Source organism: Leptodactylus fuscus, chromosome 7 (assembly GCF_031893055.1).
Source record: "Leptodactylus fuscus isolate aLepFus1 chromosome 7, aLepFus1.hap2, whole genome shotgun sequence".
Taxonomy (NCBI): domain Eukaryota; kingdom Metazoa; phylum Chordata; class Amphibia; order Anura; family Leptodactylidae; genus Leptodactylus; species Leptodactylus fuscus.
Window position 1 is genome coordinate 106463543 of NC_134271.1, and position 20402 is coordinate 106483944.

At 41.2% G+C, this 20402-nt stretch overlaps 2 protein-coding genes across 2 annotated transcripts in view; one reads left to right on the forward strand and one right to left on the reverse strand.

Annotated features, from left to right (window-relative positions):
* SLC38A6 (solute carrier family 38 member 6) overlaps positions 1–9817 on the reverse strand; it is a 43965-nt gene extending 34148 nt beyond the window's left edge. The window contains exons 1-5 of the mRNA XM_075282778.1: positions 9568–9817; positions 8128–8258; positions 7084–7157; positions 922–974; positions 478–517 (exon numbers count right to left, since the gene is read on the reverse strand). Coding sequence (XP_075138879.1) covers positions 478–517; positions 922–974; positions 7084–7157; positions 8128–8258; positions 9568–9651 — 382 coding nt within the window. The 5' untranslated portion in view covers positions 9652–9817. The remainder of the gene's footprint in view (positions 1–477; positions 518–921; positions 975–7083; positions 7158–8127; positions 8259–9567) is intronic.
* A 23-nt stretch (positions 9818–9840) lies between these two features.
* TRMT5 (tRNA methyltransferase 5) lies at positions 9841–19681 on the forward strand. The gene is made up of 5 exons (XM_075282769.1): positions 9841–9912; positions 12873–13510; positions 15218–15342; positions 18020–18668; positions 19554–19681. Exons 1-5 carry the CDS (start codon positions 9908–9910, stop codon positions 19628–19630), a joined length of 1494 nt encoding a protein of 497 aa, XP_075138870.1. The 5' UTR covers positions 9841–9907; the 3' UTR covers positions 19631–19681.
* The last annotated feature ends 721 nt before the right edge of the window (positions 19682–20402 follow it).

Here is a 20402-nt window from a genome sequence, read left to right on the forward strand (position 1 = left end):
GAGGGTCTACTAGCACCAAACTGCAGTTGAAGGGTTATTTGCTGTGGACAATCCCTTTATAGTTAGAAGGTCCTCCTGTTAAGACATTGATCTCGGGTTGTCTCATTACTGGTATCCCCAGCCATTAACTAGTCTGTGGCAGTATCCAGCAGCAAGTGAAGGTCCTATGAAGGACCACCACAAAAGAAATTAAGCCTTACACACTTCTCTATAAAATAAATGGACTGTCATTACAATGCTTAGAAGTGCCAGGTCTACTACAGTCTCTCTTCATAGCCACTTTTAGAAATGGAAGAAAATCAGAAAAAGAATTGACATTTTTTTCTAAACCAGACAACCCTTTAAAGAATTCTTGTGTGTGCTTACTATTGTTGTGCATATCCCTTTAAATATATTTTTGAGGAACAAACAATCCATTGAAATTACATTTTATTTGCATTTTAGCAAAGCTATAGGTTATATTAAAATTCCTCTTACCTCCAATGTTCTGGATCAGGATTGTGCTCGCCACCAGGATCTAAAGAGAAAAACAACAAATAATACGCAATAAGGGGAATAAGCAATTATGTCTGGCTAAAATGAAAGACTGATGGCAGGAACTGCAAATAAAATCCTGTGGTTATTTCCCCTACAATGGAACCCAAATGATCCAGCGTTCTTAGTGCACAAATTACATCTGGTTATTGCGGTCCTTACTGGAAAAAACATTATAATTTATTCTGAACTCTCATTATATTGATGATGCAAAATATGAGGTGGAGAACAAATACAGAATTGTTTTCCTGATGCAAAATAGGCTTTTGAGAATCACCAGCTGTAAATCTCCTATCTAGAATGGATGTTTGTTTGTGTCTACAACACTGGGGTGCTTGGATTTGGGATTTAATTAAATAAAGCAATGTAAAAAACAAAGGGTCGTACCTTCCCAGGCGAGCCAAATGCAAGTAATCCGAGGTCTTCGTATGACGTGACAGCTGCCAATAGAAGAGCAACTTGTTATCGATCAGATAAAATGGACTTATTATTTAAGGAATCCAACACAATTTTCTATCACGGTAATTTATTAGAGATGTGCGAGTATATTCGACTGAATACGTCCCCTGCATAGATATTGGTGTACAAAAGCGCCAGGGAAGGTGGGAGGGGCATCAAATTTTTACTGCGTTTACCGCGTGGTATTCGACCAATTACACCAATAACTATGCAGGGGAGGTATTCGATCGAATACTACTCACTCATCTCTATAATTTATTGAAGAAACACTTAGAAGGTTAATTTCAAACAGGACTGTAGAGTCGGAGTTGGGACAAGTTTTGGGTAGAGTCGAGAGAAAAAAAAAAGAGACTCCAACCATGGCTTTAAAATAAAATAATTATATTATACAATTATTGATACTGTAAAATTAATTAGATGTTAATTTGTTATATATTTACTTTAACATGAATTCAGAGTCAGGCAGTGGAAAAAGAGAGTCAGAGTTGGTGCTTTGGCCGACTCAGTCCACAGCTCTGCAGAGAACTATCCAGTTTACTCCTGTATTATAGGCGTCTACTCCAGCCTGAGTATGGTACACAGACCTGACGTCATAGCCCTAAAGGGATCTATTATGCTGTGTGTATGGGTCATGTGTTGGGCTGGTTTCTTTCAAGTGCATTTTTGGCAAAAACAAATAAAAACAAACAAAAAAAACCCCACCTGTCCAGAAGTTACATATGAGTCTATAGTACATTATGAAAATCCCTACACAGCCTTTATTTCCATGGATATTTTTTACTTTACATAGCATATTTTGCCTGCCAGTTTTTCAAAACATTGTAATCTGTCATCATTATTAGTTAAGGTATCAACTACTGAAGACTCTCAAGTTTCTTGTTTTTTTATATTTCCTACCCACTGGCTAACATGGTACAAAAACAAATATTTTCCTTATACTAAGTTTTTCTACCCAGTGACTAACCCCTTTACCATTTCTATCAGTCAGAGTTCAGACCACTAAGTATCTATAGATAACCCTTGGACAGGATCATCTGAAACAGCATATCTAGGGGATTGTCTTGAAGATTACATGGTGGACTGTTTGCACAGGATACACAAGTACAAAGATCATGTTTTTCAAAGAAAGCATTAAACATTTATGGTTTAGCAAACAAAATGTGAACAGTAACATAACATGACCAATATACAAACATGACCTGTCATTTGTTCTACAATTCAGTGATCTATTAAGTGTAATATTAAGTGTCAACAACCCTATGGTGTTCCCCTCACGGCGTCCTAAAATTTGGATTTTCAGATCATTAAGGAGTCATTTACTCCTATATTTATATGTGGATGTTAAGGTTAAGGATGCGTCTCACAATGACAATCCCAGTACATACTTCCTATTAGAGGATATGCAAGTCTCAGACAGGGGAACCTTACTTAGAACCGGTCTTTAAGAGCTAGAACAGTGGGATTGACAAGCATGTTCATGCATTAACCCCTTCCTGCCAGACAATTTTTCAATCTTTGTTTTTTTGACTCCTTGTCAAAAACACAAAAGCCATAACGTTTTAATTTCTCTGTTCACAGAGCCAACTGATAGTTTAATTTTTGCAGGACAAATTGAAGAGACTTGGGGGGTACTCAGCTCCTGAGTGACCCACCATATTTAAATACCTGACTTCTGCCATATTATTATGGTGGATGTCAGGGAAGGGTTAATGGAGTTTTCTGGGACTTACACCTTGGCGATTTAGCCTTATTTATCCATATTTATTAATTCATATGTGATCAGCGGAAGTCCAACTGTATAAATAGTGCTGTGACCTCTTCCCTGTACCATGACAGCACGTTCACTGATCACATTGTACAGCAGCAGTTCTGTCCCTTTCAGGGTAAATGACCTGGTCTGCAATACCAAGCATAGCCCATACAATAATGTACAGCACTATACTTGGTATTCAGTGAGAAGGTCACAGCACTCACCTGAATGTTACCTGCTAATCCCCTCCCCCTATATAGGATGGGGAAAATGCACTGTTTTTTTTCTGGGTATAATTAATATGTTGAATTTTTTTTAGACACGTGTTATTGAAAATGCCATGCAGCTTATTCTGCAATGTATGGAGGAGATGAAACAAAATCTCATACACTTTGCTGGAACTGTAAAGTCAGGATTTTTTCTCCACTGTGTTTCCGCAATGACCAAAAATATGCGTTTTCACAACATGTGGCCTCAAATCGCCAGTCATTTATCTGGCTGTGATGTATGCTAAGTTTCCTGTGCCGCACTTGCTAGATGTGTCTTCATATGAATGAGTGATACCAGAATAGAAGGCTTTGTGAAATCCATGTTCTAGTAGGTAATGTGTATAATGTAAAGGTTTGTCCAGGAAAAAAGAAGAAGAAAAAAAAAAAAGGGATGGTTCTTTCACCAGTAGTGTCACACGTGTCCATGGCTCGTGTCTGTGCTCTGCGCCAATACAACACAAAACTGTGGCAAGGTGTAGAACTTACGCTTTTCTGAACCTAAAAACCCCACTTTAGTCTGGGAACACATAAGAAGACATAACAGCAGGTAAGCGAGCTACAGGAACAGCATAGAAGAGGAGATTTAAACAAATCTCATCCATATACTGTGACCAAAAATGAAGAACAAAGTGGTTTGTTTTAAAATTGAACTATGTCTATTACTGCTGAGACTTTTAACCTTTGCAATGCAAAGGTTGAAAGCTGTGCGAGATCTATAGGTGAATTGCAGCAAAAACAAACATATACTGGGTGATTTTTGCTGCAGTCATGGAAGAGAACATGAAAATTCCGCACCATTTGTAGTCTGTCCCCCCCCCCACCCATAAAGGTCAGGTATTCTATTGAGTGCTCTTCACTGGCCCTGCTACATCTACCAACATATATCAGTAAAGTTGGTGATAATAACTAATGCTATGTTGATACATAGCAGCATTTTTTTGCCTTGGGTTTGCTGTAGACTTCACACTCTGCAGTGAGCGTAATGAGCAATATTTCTAACCAAATCTGCATATGTGGTATAGCAGGGATCTGAAAATCCACTGTCACCAAAAATCTGTGCTTATTTTTATGACCATATGTAACAGGTTTTATAGAGTCATATTCTCCGGGACTGTACTGTATTTAGTTATGGATTTTAATAACTGTTATATGATACATTACCAGGACCTGAAGGTTATGGCAAAAATGTTCCCCAGTAAAGATCAAAAATCATTTTGAATCACTTTAAAAATAAATTTCTATCAACATTAAGATATAAAAATTTGAATCATTAATAGTCGTCATTAGGTTTATGGACAACATTACACACATACGGTAGTGACTGTTCTGTGCACTGACACAATGCCCCTGTGACATAAAATAAGTATTATGTAGTGGCCATTTATTTCAGTAGGTTGTCTGTGTAATGACTGTTCCTCCATAGCAAGAGACATTTTAGGCTTCCAGACTTTTGATGCCAGACAGCTAAACAACCTGTCATAACCCATGCCACTTTCTGAAAAGGTGGGTGTTGCTAAAACATGATGCGGCACAGTCAGCTGCCCAGCTAGGTTTATCATCATTTACACCAGATTTCTGGCATAAGTCAAGTGTGAAATCTATGTCAGCAACAAGCTGGTGTAGATTACAGATGAGGCACATGGACACTCAGAGGATGCACCTAATTTATTACAAGGGATGCGCCTTATCATAAACTATATGCATACTTGTAGAAGCAGGGAATATTAAGACCACTGTGGTAAACACCAGGGTTAAGAAATCCCTATCACTGTCTTTCAGGTTTTTTTTCTTGCAGTAAAGAAATCTGTAGGAAAACACCAGAAAAAACAAACAAATAAAAAAAACAAAAAAAACAAAAACAACTCAGGGCATGTGAAATTTTGGAAAAAATGTCAAGGAAGCAAAAACCACCATGAAACATGGAGGGATTTAAAAATAAAATACCACAAAAAAAATGGCAAAATTCCCCCCCAAAATAAAGAATACCACCAGTATTCCTACGACAAGGAGTCTAAACTGGTTGTTTATGTCATCTGAAAGGTTTATCTATATACATTACTTAATAAAGGTTGTCCTGGCTTGCTCTGCTTTGGAGGCCTGGGCTGGTGACGTCACTCACTTCTGTCAGGTTAGTAAAAACTTATAGGCTGCCAGGATGAACAGTGGCTTAGCTATAAACTGCACATTGTACACAGAGATAACAGCAGTACTGAGCAAGCACTGAACTTATCAGGGGTCATCAGCATAATGCATTTAGCTGACCTGACAGGCTGCTCCAATAGCCCTGGAGACATCACAGATAATTGCAGAGAACCCAGGTCAGGAGCACTACAGAGAATCCAGCCACCCTCCCCTACAGAGAGCAGGGAGTGATGTCACCAGTCTGGCCACCTGATTCTAGACACCAGAGCAGGCCATGGACCTAGGCAACAAACTGTAAACAACAGGGAGAAATAATCTGATTTATCAGATTAACGAAGCAATATTTGAAAAGGAATATATACAGGGAAACCTTTCCGCTGATATAAGTTACCAGTTTAGAAAGGATCCATTTGATGGGAGCCCCCCTTAAGATGGTCATACAAGGGAAACAACTAGCTATACCATCCCACTTCCCCATACACATGCATACTAGGCTTGTAAGAGCAGTACCTACAAATTAAGCAAGGAGAGGGGAGAAAAACTGAGAACAAAAGGAACAGGCAGCTAAAATCTCCCTTGATATTTGCCACTGACGAGGTTCCTCATACACATTGGTCAGCTGAACACAGATGGTCAGCCATATAAGTGGACATCAGCAGGTTTGGAAGCACCTTCTGTATTATTATTAGAATTGTTAGCACTCTGGCCAACACATGAGGGAAATAAGACTCCCATTATTAACTCATTATTATCAAACAATATATGAAAAAGGGCTTTCTAAATTTGACAACCTCTCTAAAAATTAAAAATGAAGCACACAGAAAGTAATAACTTGCATAAAAACTTCACTGAACAGTGGCATTCTGGGTTATGGAGATTTCCTCTACTACAAGCACTCTGTCTGTAATGTGTAATATGGAGGGAACATGCAGAGGCACATGGAGAATCTACTGCTCTGTTGTATACAGCTACATATCCCCCCCCCCAAATCTGGCCATCATTAGGACATCATCTGGACCGTTAGTTTTATAGGGTTAGATTATTTTGTTGCTATTGTTTCAGGGGGCATTTGATGAACATTCTTGTAATATACTTACATGACCTATCTAACTTTCTTTTAATAGAAAACAGGCTCTAAAATTCTACAAGAAACCCTGTAACTGTGCTGTTACCAGAGAAAAGCCATTGAGATTTGTATTGCCAGTATTTAGTGCTGTAGCATTTGCCAAATGAAGGTGGTCACTTCAAATGGCTGTATCTCTGGTTATATACTCCCTAGACAACTAGTTACAACCATCTGAAATTTAAAGAGGTTGTCCAGGCTAAATAATATTTTCTAATTAGGCTGGGGGGGGAGGTGTGAAAAAAAAAAAATACAACAACAAAAACAAAACAAAAAAACAACTATACTCCCCGGTCCCCAATGCTTCGCTGCCCTCCCGATGCAGTTTGGTCAGCTGCCTTCTTTATTTCTCACTGGCTGTGACATTCTGAATCCCTCAGGAAAGGAACCGGGTTTGCTGAGGCCAATCAGCGGGCTCAAGAAGGGGTCGCATTACTGCTGAGACCAATCAATCAGTGACCTCAGGAAAGGAACCAGGGACATCACATTCACATTCTCAACTGTGTTTATAACTAAGCACCTTGTGCAGTATGTAGGCTGCCCTGTATTTTTGTGTTTTTAACTAGTGATAACTGTCTTGCCCTGGGGCACTGAATACAGGTGCATGGGACACACTCTCCCTGCTTGTAGTAGCTTTCCAGGCCGTTTTTTTTTTTTTTTGTTATGAAAAAGGAAGTTAGGTTAAGTAGGCATATTATAAATATTTTCACCAAACAACCCTGACACAATTGCAAAAACAAAAAAAGTTTGCAATATATTATCCTATAAAACATGGCTTCCTAATATATCATAGACCTGTAACTTACCTGTGTGAATGCACAAACAAAGCAACAGATGAATGGAGTAGGCAGCCAATAGGGCTACTATTAGCAGCAGGATACTAAAGGAAAAAGAAGACATACATGGTGATTGTTACCACACTATACAGCACTCATGTATACAGCATATAGCAGAATCATATAGGAAACTGCTCTATAAGCAATTCTCTTATACAGAAGTAAAGACTAAAACACCAAAACCAGGTGAAAGAACATTTAAGTAAGTTTCTGTAAGAAGTGGATGGAACGTAGGATTCATGACACACAAACACGAGAAGTCGCTACACTAGTCAGCAAACACAGACTGCTGACCAGCTTCCTCTTTTACCTCCTTCCAGAGCTGCCGACTCTTTGCTTATTAAAGGAAACAGAAAAATCTCAAATGTATAATTGATGTAGATTATAGGAACCTAATATACATCTTTTAAAAGGGAGCGGCTACTGCTGCTGGCAAATTCCTGCGCTTTTGTGAAAATTATACTCAACATAGCGAATTCACTGCACTATGTGAATAAACTCTAAAGATATCTAATGATAACTAGTGTATTAAAGATGATTGTGGGCTCAGATGATATTTTAAGGTATACACTATCATCAATAATTAATTTCCAGATAACCCTTTAGCTACTGAGTTACAGCAGCAGTCCACAAGAGTGAATACAGCTCAATTTACTGCTCTGTACTTCATCTGTAGACTGATACCGTAGTTAAAATCTATCAGTGATGCAAAACGTGGAGGATTATTCCAGATCTTACTGGAAGTACTGCAGGAAAGCGCAGGCTAGCAGCAGGACTACAACACTACCCTGCAGAATACACGCTGCATTTTATGGCAGCTTGCATTTTCCTTCTGGCATAACAGACTGGCAGTGCCAATATTCACATGTTGGAGGGAAAACCAAGACTTCCTGCAACTCTCAACCCCCCTTTCCCCCTTTCTCCTTACTGTTCTGAAATAATCTAAACCCTGTGATATTCTACATTATGGCTGTGTAAAAGTGTCCTAACCCCAATACTAGATAAAAAACACACCTAAATCCAATTATTCCGGTGTTGGCCATGGCATACGACAAGCCAAGAATACCACTTCCCATGATAGCGTTCATCAAATTGAACACAGAAAATCCAAAAGACGCTCCGGGAGACGACCTCCTCTGTGGTCTCTGTAAGACAATAATTATTTTAATTTAATAGAGGATGACCAATGACACATGACTGAGTATTACATTGTGTAGTCTTTCCTATTGGTAGTCTTGTGGATATGCCAAATATGCCTGCAACTGCAACAAGGAAAGTGAGATATGAAAATGTCTACTTTGTGTGGGATTCTGAGAGTAGGGAACTTTTATCCAAACAGCTCCAGAATTGACCTACATATGTAAAAACATCCCTAATGTGCTTTTGCGAAATATATAGGAAGCCATGAATAAATTCAGACTACAGACCTAAATGGCATATCCACAGAAGTCTCCGCTGAAGCTACCGAAACAGCTGAGTAAGTGAATTTCGTGGTTTCTGTAACTCCAATGCCATGGAGAGAGAAGTACATAGGATTTTTTGTTGTCCAGTTTGTTTCCACCTATATACAGCTGCCCCAGCCACTTGAGTTTGCGGAACCTTGGTAGCGAACCCCAGATTTTCCTATAAAAGGTGGGGTCCTGTGGAGACGGCAAAATTGCCTGTAACTGAAGTTAGCCTTTAAATCTTCTTTTAAACTGGGAAACGTAAAGAAATGTCACATAAATCTAGGATTTGTATAGTAATATAGCGTCAGAATATTCTATCTAAAGATTGCTACAGTGTAATATACAGTATATACAAGTGTGCTGTGGTGATTAAGTAGCAGCCACTGGCCTGACCACATACAGAAAATACAAGGTCTGCACATAATGGGCCTTGATGAAGCAAAAAGTACTTTTTACATTTTAAGGTGGAGTGTACAAGTCACACAGGCACGTATTACGTGCTGTGCTCCCATTCCAAGACACAGTCAGTGCTTAGGTATGCAAAGTATGTAAAATGTATATTGTACTGAGCAAACAGCCAAAGCAAAGCAATGGCTACAAATAGTAGGGAAGCCTGTACACTGCATCACTGAGCTTAATGGGTGCACTAGAGATGTATACACCACATAGGGATCAGTCTGACAACAGGGTGGTCCTGTCAGGAACAAAAAGTCACAAAGTAACAAATCATCAGAAATGATCAGTCAGCATCATACACAACACTTCATACAATCATCCTAAGAAATATCCAACCACATTTTAATACCGGTCATACTCTTCTATGGACATTGGCCAAGTATGTATGAACCTGCCTACAACAACCTGAGGCTGCTCAGCAACTGCAAAACTACAACTCCCAGCATGCACAGGCACCCGATGACTGCAGTGTCATGCTGGGAGTTGTAGTTCTGCAGCAGCTGGAGAGTCACTAAGTAGGCATCATGAGTATAGATAGAGCACAACTCACATGTCCCAGCAGCGGAGCGGTCTCATCCTGAGCAGACACACGGTGTCCATAATCTGCATTGATACTGCTCTCAGCCGGCTGCATGGTTCCCCTTATTACAGCGGCGGTGATGGCGCCAATATCCAGCTGACTATCCTGTGGTCAGAGCTCACACGGCGGTGACATCCCCCTCCAGCCCCCACAGCTGTGCATAGAGCCGGGCACTGAGGATCATCACCGCCCGCTGGTTCCTGTTTACTCCTGTCGTCATGTGACTCCTGCTGTGGGGTGTCACGTGGCTGCCGGCACCACATTCAGTCGCGAGATGATGACGTAACTACTAACATGGCGGCGCAGCAGCATGAGGTGAGGATGTTTGTATGGTGCAGTATATAAGATTTGTGCTTGATACGGGATGTAATACTACAAGTCTCAGCACTGTGCAAGGGGACAGCTGAGGAGGCGCTGTGAGGGTATGCTTGGACTTGTGGTTCCACGTCAGACACGTAATTTCCTCTCTTACAAAAATCTCCTTGTTTACAGGTGTTTGGAGTCATTAGTTGCTACATACACCACGTGATAGACTATAGTCATTGTTATAGACCTTATAGATGTCACTTTGTAAATACTAATATATAATAATGTGTATATATATATATATATATATATATATAGTTATCGGAAACAGTCAGCAAGTTTGCTGGCAGACACACCTCTTACCGACTATAATAGGGCTGCACACTAACAGGGGCTTTGTTTCTTCTGAAAATTGATGCAAACCAGTTACTGTGGGTCTAGAGAACTGTTGTAGATAGTAAATATCAAGCTGTTTTTGTATTAAGGGTTGTGGGGTCAGCAGTGGCCTATTATTGTCATTATGGGGGAGGGGGCTATCAAAACTGCTGGATAAAGAGCCATATCCCGAGGCAGTCATAGCTGACATTTCAGTCATAGCTTAGGCAAAAAAGCCCCCAAAATAGTGCAACTAAAGAAAATCTGGTAGGGCTGATGGCACCAACCACAGCATGTCCTGGCCATATCCCTTTATGGAAAGTAGCAAGGGCAGTATTAAAGGGATTCTATCGTTAAAAAACACATAGGAATAACCTTTATAAAGACTATTCATCTCCTACATTTAGTTTGAAAGTCCACACTGCCGTTTTGAATTTTTCTTTATTCTTCAGAAAGCATCGGGACATTCCCCCTGGGCAGTGGGCACTGCATTGTTATCCATTCTGGCACCACCTTGCTTCTTCTTCGTCAGCCATTCTCCTCCTCCTCTTATAACAGGAGGCCACCACAAAATGCCTGATAGAACAGCATGTCTGTCAGCCATTTTGTGGTGGTCTTTATAAAGGCTATTCCTATGTGCTTTTAGCTTAAAAAAATGTTTGTTTGTTTTTCCAATGATTTAATCCCTTTATAACACCACTTATGACAATTTCTATTGCAGGTGGCATTTAAAGGTCACAATCCCAAGATTTATGAATTCTTTATAACGCAAAAGTGACCTAGGAAATGATGAATCTGCTCCATATTTTGATCCACAGTGATGTCATGTGATTATGTTGCTGTTCTAGCTATAAATTGGCTCTCGATAACAGGGCTCTGGAGTCAGCAGGTCAAACTACCGAATCCAACTCCTCTTTTTCCACAGCTCTGATGTTAACATGACAGTGAACTAAACACTGGGGAAAATTTATTACGAATGGCCTTTCCTATACCAACCTTTATAAATGCCCTGACTGGCACGTCGCACACCTGAATTATTGAGAGGCTCCGGCCTGATGATAAAGCAGGCGCTCGCACGTGTGCCAGAATAGAAATCTATACCAGCAGGAGCCGGAGTAGATTATCTGCATAACTACTGGCAGCTCTTTGGCGGGACCGATAGTAAATACAGTATGTTGAGCTGAGGCAACTCTGATCCGCCCCACACTACATACTTTCTCAAAAAACTGCTGATTGAGGTGCAGTACAAGGGATGTGGCACAAGATAAGGCAGTGTGCCACAATTACACCCATGTAGCCAGAAAACTGGTGTAGTTGGGTTGATAAAATCTCCCTATGGGCATTGTACAATGACAATGTTTCATTGTCAGGGTCTTTGATTCCCTGGGGATAAGTGGTGTCTGAAGCCCTTTATCTCTAAACTTTGCTGATGTGAACATGAACGTTTGTGTGGCATGTGGAGAGGAGATTTCAGCTCAGAAACCAGCAGAACTGTGAATGCAGCTCTGGACTGTAATGAATCATTACCAGCTAGATTAGTGCAGTGTCTTTACCTTGCTGCCCTTTACTTCTGAGCTGGAATCTGATTGGTTGCTGTGGTAAATCTTTCAGTGTTTGCAACCTTATGAGACCTCAAGGCAGCAGCTGCATACATTGCACACACAAGTCTCTTTTGTCATGTCACCAGTGTGCCACAGTAGCCTTATAATAGGATGAAATGTAAATATAGTAGAGCTACATCTGTTGTGCCACGTCAGTAGTCCATATAACACTTACACTTCATTGAGAAACCTTTACCTGTCCTTAGACAGCCCGAGGCCACACAATGTGGAAAAGCTGCGTTTTCTGTGGCAGATTTTTTTTTTTTTTTTTTCCAGCCAATGCCAAGAGAGGCTTCAAATGGAATGGGAAATATAAAGGAAGCTCTTCTGCATCTTCTTTGTACTAAATACACACACACTTGGCTTGTACTTAAAAAACACAGCCTTTTTATAATGTGTGGCATCAGTTTCAGATTGTTTTCCCAGGATTTCTTTTTATTAGCTATAATTAGGATAGACCATAAATATGTGATTGGTTGGACGGAGGATGACAGGCAGTCCCTGCACGGATAAGACTGGATTCACACTAGCATTAGAGTTTCCTTAGGAGACTCCACTGCAGAATCCACCTAAAATCGGTGGAGAGAGTCCTGCAAGGAGTCTATGGGGTCCACGGGTTTCTGCATGTAACCACATAACTAGATAGGGTCTCTGTATTTCAGGTCCCCATGTGGACCTGAAACCTTAATGCTAGTGTAAAACTAGCGTGAGCTGTTTGGTGCTGTATCCATCTGATCCCTGTACTATACAGTGCACAGAGCCAGAAGACGATATCTCCATACCCCTGTTTTCTGGTAAAAGGACATAAAGTGTATTGTGCAACACTAAGAATGAGTCTCCTCACGAGTGGCTGGACAGAATTAGTCTCCTAACGAGTTGCTGGACAGAATTTCTCTCCCCTACATACCCCCCTTGTTTACATTAGTTGTTTGGTGGGGGGGAGGGGTGTATGTATGTGGGTATGGTTGTAACTTTTTTTCTTTTTGCTTCCAGACTTCTTAGACAGTGTTACCACTCCGCACGTCTCCTAAACTCCTATGGTATCATCACCTTTAATAAGTTAGTCCAGAACCAATTCAAGCAGCAGATTTGTGAACGATCCACACTCAGTACATTCCAGAAACATAGACATTTTTCAGCCATGACAGAAATGAAGGAGAATTTTGAGGACGCTGGCTTGTTCTCTCCTAACCCCAGGGTACGTGGGATGCTGAATCTGGACCGTGAGGCCTTTAATAAAACTATACAAGTTCCTGTTCTCAAAATAAGGAAAGAAATCATTAATGATGTCATGAAAGGTCTGAAGAACAAACTTATCCACCGGCCACACATAAAGAGAATTATTGATGACCCAGAAGATGAGAACCAGAAGAATGTTGTACTGGACCCCTTCATAGTCACATCGGAGGATTCGTTTGATGATCATGATCGTGAGCTTTTCAAGCAATTGGACATCACCCCCCAGGTTTTACAGGTGGATCTGCAGCTGACTTATGAGAATTTTAAGACTGATGAGATCTTAGAAGCTGTTTTACCTAAAGGACAAGATGTCACCTCCAGTTTCAGCAGAGTAGGACATATCGCTCATATGAATCTCCGGGACCACCAGCTTCCTTACAAAAACCTGATTGGTATGTATAAAGTTCCATGATGGCGTATTGTAGGCCGGATGTTATAATCTCTTCATAATGGTAACATATAATGCTATGGAAACTCACAAACCTGCCCTGGTGACCTGGATTTGCTTCCTACTTGTTATTGAGTCCACTGCCAGGTGTTGTCATACAATCCATCTCCCTGCAAAAGTAGGTCAAAGACTGTTCCTGCTGGACAAGGAGAGCAATGTGACCGCATTAGTGCTCTCTTTATGGTTTTATAGTATTCTATACTTTTGTTTCAGTCAACAAAAAAAAGAGTTTCTATTTCACATTGATCTCTATGTAAACAGATGGCCATTAGAGATGAGCGAACACTAAAATGTTCGAGGTTCGAAATTCGATTCGAACAGCTGCTCACTGTTCGAGTGTTCGAACGGGTTTCGAACCCCATTATAGTCTATGGGGAACATAAACTTGTTAAGGGGGAAACCCAAATCCGTGTCTGGAGGGTCACCAAGTCCACTATGACACCCCAGGAAATGATACCAACACCCTGGAATGACACTGGGACAGCAGGGGAAGCATGTCTGGGGGCATAAAAGTCACTTTATTTCATGGAAATCCCTGTCAGCTTGCGATTTTCGCAAGCTAACTTTTCCCATAGAAATGCATTGGCCAGCGCTGATTGGCCAGAGTACGGAATTCGACCAATCAGCGCTGGCTCTGCTGGAGGAGGCGGAGTCTAAGATCGCTCCACACCAGTCTCCATTCAGGTCCGACCTTAGACTCCGCCTCCTCCGGCAGAGCCAGCGCTGATTGGCCGAAGGCTGGCCAATGCATTCCTATGCGAATGCAGAGACTTAGCAGTGCTGAGCCAGTTCTGCTCAACTACACATCTGATGCACACTCAGCTCTGCTACATCTGATGTAGCATCTGATGTAGCATCTGATGTAGCAGAGCCGAGTGTGCACTAGAACCCCTGTGCAAACTCAGCTCACGCTAATAGAATGCATTGGCCAGCGCTGATTGGCCAATGCATTCTATTAGCCCGATGAAGTAGAGCTGAATGTGTGTGTAATCACAATTACACAGCCGATAGAGCCCAAAAAAGTTATTTTTAATAACATTCCCCCCTAAATAAAGGTTCTCCCTAGCTATCCCTGCCTGTACAGCTATCCCTGTCTCTTAGTCACAAAGTTCACATTCTCATATGACCCGGATTTGAAATCCACTATTCGTCTAAAATGGAGGTCACCTGATTTCGGCAGCCAATGACTTTTTCCGATTTTTTTCGATGCCTCCGGTGTCGTAGTTCCTGTCCCACCTACCCTGTGCTGTTATTGGTGCAAAAAAAGCGCCAGGGAAGGTGGGAGGGGAATCAAATTTTTTTTTGGAGTTTGCCACGTGATGTTCGATTCGAATCGAACACATCGAACAGCCTGATATCCGATTGAACATGTGTTCGATAGAACACTGTTCGCTCATCTCTAATGGCCATGCATTAAAACATAGCTACAAAATGGTTGTAAACGAAAAACCAAACCTGATGAGAATGTATCCATATGTGTATGGACAGCTCTGCTGTGATCATGTTATCCAGATCTGACCCCATCCTTGGCTGTAAATAACCTGCTGGGATAAAACCAGTCGCACTAACGTTGTCATAATATGTCGTGTATTTTTAGATATCACAATGATATACAATCACTCACTAAGTTGTCTTATCTCCATCTTATCAGGTCAGGTCATATTGGACAAGAATCCTGGTCTCACTTCTGTTGTCAATAAAACCAACATAATTGACTCCACCTATAGAAACTTCCAGATGGAGGTGTTGGCTGGGGAAGATAACATGATGACAAAGGTAAGGGGGCTTCTTACCTTATTTATTCACTTACCTGACGTATTTCATGTTTTACGTTTTACATTTTACTGGTGATTGTGAAGGACATCACACTCTTTTAGCAGTGCTGTAAGTAATGGAGCGAGAAACCCTGATGCCTGATTCATCCCAATTCCTTATTGTTTACCTTATAGAGTTAAAGGGGTATTCCAGTTCTGATTTTTACAGCATAGCTAGGCTTAAAATAACGTGGATCCTCGGTCATTGTTTACCTTCTGCCTGCACTGGACTTCCTCAACTAGTCAGTGACTTAGCACTTATGCACTACTTGAACAGAATATTACTGCTCAGTCTCTGACTGGCTGACACACTCCTGGATGGACCAAAGGTCAAATCAAGACTCTACTGGACCCACAGATAGGTAAGTATATAGGATTTATTTTAAAGGGGTTGTCCAGAATAAAAACTAATCTAAACATCCCATTTCCCCGCCTACTTTCTAAATAACATAATTTATCAAAAACTATGCCCCAGGGACATTTACTTGTTACCCAGTGATGATCCGTTTCGGGAAGTGGAACGTCACTACTGGGGGTTGGGCTGAGCAAGTAGGGAAGGGCTAGTAGTGGGCGGGATATCTAGAGAGACAGGGATGGCGTGTATGAGAGGGAGAGAAGGAGCTACTGTGGATGTTAGATAGCAGAAATCCCTCAAAACACTGCTAAAGGTATATGGGTGCATTTATTAATAGCACTCACACTTTTTTTTTTTTTTTTTAATTACCTGGAAAACCCTCTTGTGGCTAGGGGAAAAAGTGTCTGATCACTGGGAGCCCGATCACCAGGTCCCTCACTGATCAGGAGGACAGAGGCCTCCTTGTGAATGGTTCTCTGGCCATCCCTTTACTTCGAGGGGTCGGCTGGGACTGTATTCTCGGCTCAATTCACAAGGAAGTCTTAGGGGGACTTTTGGTCCCCCATCTTCCTAATCACTAGGGGACCTGGCGAATAGATCTATGGATAGGGAGTAAATGTCCATAACAAGACAACCGCTTTAAGGCATTGTGCTCACAGTGGATGTGTATGCACTCAAAAACATGGAGGTTCTGCAGTTGCCTCAATATGGGTCTGTATGACAGATGTTGTTTCCTGAAACATTGCTCCTATAGGAGGATATTTCTTCCTCCCCATACTGAAACCAGCAGAAAAATGTCTGTATGCCTCCCTATGGATCCACACACATATGAAGGTATATTAGAGCCTTATATTAGAGCCTCAAAAACTTCAGTGGATGCTGGAATGGGGAATATTATACAAAGCCTGAAAGGGTTTTTTTTTTCTGGCCTTAAATTTTTGTTGAGCTATCCTAAGGATAGGTCATACTGTCTGATTATCAGGGTGTGAAACCGGACACCCCCAACAATCAGTTGTTCATAGCAGATAATACACAGGAAGTATACAGCGCTGTTCTGTATGTAGTGGCTGATCAGAGTCACTGCACCTTATTTCCAATTTAAGTGATTGCTTTAAAGAGCTGTCTGCTTCCTGCTCCATTCACATAAAAAAAAAATTTAGCTTGGAAAACCCCTATAGACTGAGGCCCCACATTGCGGAAACGCAGCTTTTTTTGTTGCGGTTTTTTGAGCCAAAGTCAAGTATGGATTCTAAAGGAATGGGAAAAATATAGGAAACTCTGATACTTCTCCCTTCTGCTCAATCCATTCCTGGCTTTGACTCAAAAAACCGCAGCAAAATCTGCAACAAAAAAAAGCTGTGTTTCCGCAATGTGGGGCCTTAGGCTTTGGCCCCAACATTGTGGAAATGCAACTTTTTTTTTTTTATTGCAAATTTTGTTGTGGTGTTTGGAGCCAAAGCCAAGAATGACTAGAACGGGAATGGAAATATGTCAGGAATACTTACCCAATCCTGGCTTTGGCTCAAAAAAGCACAGCAAAATCTGCAACAAAAACAAATGCATTTCCGCAACATGGGGCTTCAGCCTTAAATGTGTTGCCTGGCATAATTAAAAATCAGGGAGTGGGCAGAAAAACCTATTCAAATTTCCTGCCTGTTGCCAGTTTTCTTTAATTACGTGGACAATCCCTTTAATACCATGATGCACATGAGTCCTGACACCTTTGATTGCCGCTGAGTACACGGCCTGCATTGAACACTTTACTAAAGAGGAGCTGACTTTTAGGAGCTGTGGGTCCTGTGGTTAACCCCAGATCCGTAACTATTAGTGATTCACCAAGCTAATCTTGGTACAGCTGCATATGAGGAGGGGGGAGAGTGGAGCCCAGCTAGAACTCCTTGTTCTCTTAAATGCAAGTGAATGATGAACACAACCTAAAACTACGTATGGGGTGTTTGTCCCCTGCACCAGTGGAGGATGCGCTTACTTCATGGTGTAGCTGTGTCCTGTAAAGAGTTAGACGCATGTTACAAAAGGCCTTGTCTATGTCAAAATCTACATCATCTCCTTACTGGCATACATTTTTGTTGTCATTTATGCCACGAAAGTTATGGAGATTTTGGTCATGAGAGGCGTGAAAAAGTTGCAAATTGTGAATTTGCAACTGACTTATGTCATATTAATAAACCCCCATTTATCTCTTTTCTTGTGCACAGATGGGCCCCACTACATCTACTCAAGCAGTCAGTGACAGTCTTGTACTTACGATGTCTTATTGTTCCAGGTTAAAGAAAATGGCTTCGTTTATGAATTTGATTTTTCCAAAGTCTACTGGAACTCCCGACTTGGCACAGAACATGATCGTATTTATGGCTTACTGAAGACCGGAGACGTGGTGTTTGATGTGTTCGCTGGAGTGGGGCCATTCGCTATTCCTGCTGCTAAAAAAGGTTGTATTGTTTATGCCAATGATTTAAACCCGGACTCGTACAAATCACTGGTACATAACAGCAAACTGAATAAACTGGAGGATAAGGTCCTGACCTTCAACACTGATGGCCGGGAGTTCATCAGGTTGGTGATTGGGCTAGAGCTGTTGAGATTCATGAGGTCCTTTGCATATAAGAGAAAACAGATTCACATTATAATGAACTTGCCAGCGTTGGCCCTGGAATTCCTTGATACCTTCATAAATCTCCTACCTGAGAAGCCTTATATGAAGTATATCCTGCCGACTATTCACTGCTATGGCTTCTCCAAAGACGACAACCCAGAGAAAGAAGTAAAAGAGCGGGCAGAAGAAGTATTAGGATTCCCTCTGAAGAATTACTCCGTCCATCTTGTTAGGAAGGTGGCACCTAACAAGCAGATGATGTGCATCACTTTTGAGGTGCCTGGTGAGGTTCTTTTTGAAAACCAAGATGACCATAAAGGTAAGACATACAACAAATATAGAACAGTTGGTACCAACCTGTATTCTTCAATCCTGATGGACATCTGTGGTGCTCAGAATGAGAAAGTCACAGTCCACAAATGTATCCAAATGATAGCGAAGAAGAAACTGTAACATTCCCAATTAATTGTAAAAATCCTCCTTTATTTGCTCATTAGCACTTCTCTGGGCAGTGGTTGTTTCTCCATATTGTGATCGGGGGCCAATAGAAGCAGAAGAATACCACGAAATGACTGATGCCCAGAAAAGCACTCTGCATTGAGAGACTCGCTGAGCAAAGAATAAAGGAGGATTTCTACAACCAATAGTCAGTGCCGCCATACTGTTTCTTCTTCACTATCATTTGGATTTAAGTAGCAAGTGCAGTGACAAACAATTATGTAATTTGGGGGCTACACGGTGGCTCAGTGGTTAGCACTGCAGCCTTGCAGTGCTGGAGTCCTGGTGTTCAAATCCCACCAAGGGCAAAAAAAAACATCTGCAAGGCGTTTGTATGTTCTCTCCGTGTTTGCGTGGATTTCCATCCCATATTCCAAAAAAGACATACTGATAGGGAAAAAAAAAGTGTACATTGTGAGCTCTGTGTGGGGCTTACAATCGACATAAAAAAAAATAATTACACTTGCAGAAAAGTTGTTTTGTTGATTTTGTTGCAGATTTTTGAGCCTAAGCCAAGAGAGAATTCCAAACAAATGGTAATGATGAAGGGGGCACTTATACTCCTCCCAAATCCTCTCTTGGCTTAAACTGCTACAAAATCTGAAAGGAGAAACGCAGCTTTTCATGTTGTTCTGCTATGCTTGCTGCAGCTCTCCTCTCCATACTCTTCATACATATTGGTAATTGTGTGTAAATCTGTTTCCAGATGAACCAGCCTCAAAACGTCCACGGACAGATGAAGACAACAAAGTTGAAAAAAGCAACCCAAGTATAGCATTTTAGCTCAAAGGTTTTTTGTTTTAATTTTTTTTTTTTTTTTTTTTTTTTAAAGGCCCAGGGGCCACAGTAATACTGATTATTCACTTTACCTTTTAATAAAATGAACAAGCCACACATTTTGGCTCTGAGTATTGTTTGTGTCAGTGTTGTCCTGCTGTCTCTGTTCACTCTCCCCTGAGATACTCCTTCAGGCCGGGGCTCTGTGTGGTTTAAGTGCCATGATTTGCCAGTGGTGGAAAAAATGTGGAATTTTACAGTCAGAGCAAGGTGCATGCCCATTTTGCAAGAAAAGCTGTACTGCAGACAGGCAGTGATTTCCAAACCATTGTGGTTTTAAGAATTGCAGCCTATCCATTCTACCTACAGAAACACTGGTGGTTCTCTATCGGAAACCTCTGAACTTTGTCTAAAGCGCTGAGGGAAGAACCACACTGCGGCACACCACGTGGAGCCTTAGGCTTTATGCATCTGATAAACACATGTACAAACATGATCTGAATGGAGTATTAGTCGCATCACAGTAAAACCATCTACTACAGTCCCATAAAGACTAAAAGGAGAAAAGGCACTCAGGTGTGTTCTGTGGCTTCATTCAGAAGGGGGCGCTAAATACAGTTTCTCATGATTGGTGGGAATTTTACATAGTTTATTTAAATAAATTCTTTTTGGACAATAGGACCTGTTCATATTTTGCGTCCCGGACTGTGTAAACTGACCATGTGTACAGGCCCATAGAAATTAATAGGTCAGTGTGCTATCCGGGAAACACCCAGAT

What these genes read in the sequence shown, in the direction of transcription:
- TRMT5 (XM_075282769.1), top strand. An exon ending in TCCTTACAAAAACCTGATTG is followed by an intron (nt 13,511 to 15,217) that starts GTATGTATAAAG and finishes CCATCTTATCAG; the next exon opens with GTCAGGTCATATTGGACAAG. An exon ending in AAACCAAGATGACCATAAAG is followed by an intron (nt 18,669 to 19,553) that starts GTAAGACATACA and finishes ATCTGTTTCCAG; the next exon opens with ATGAACCAGCCTCAAAACGT.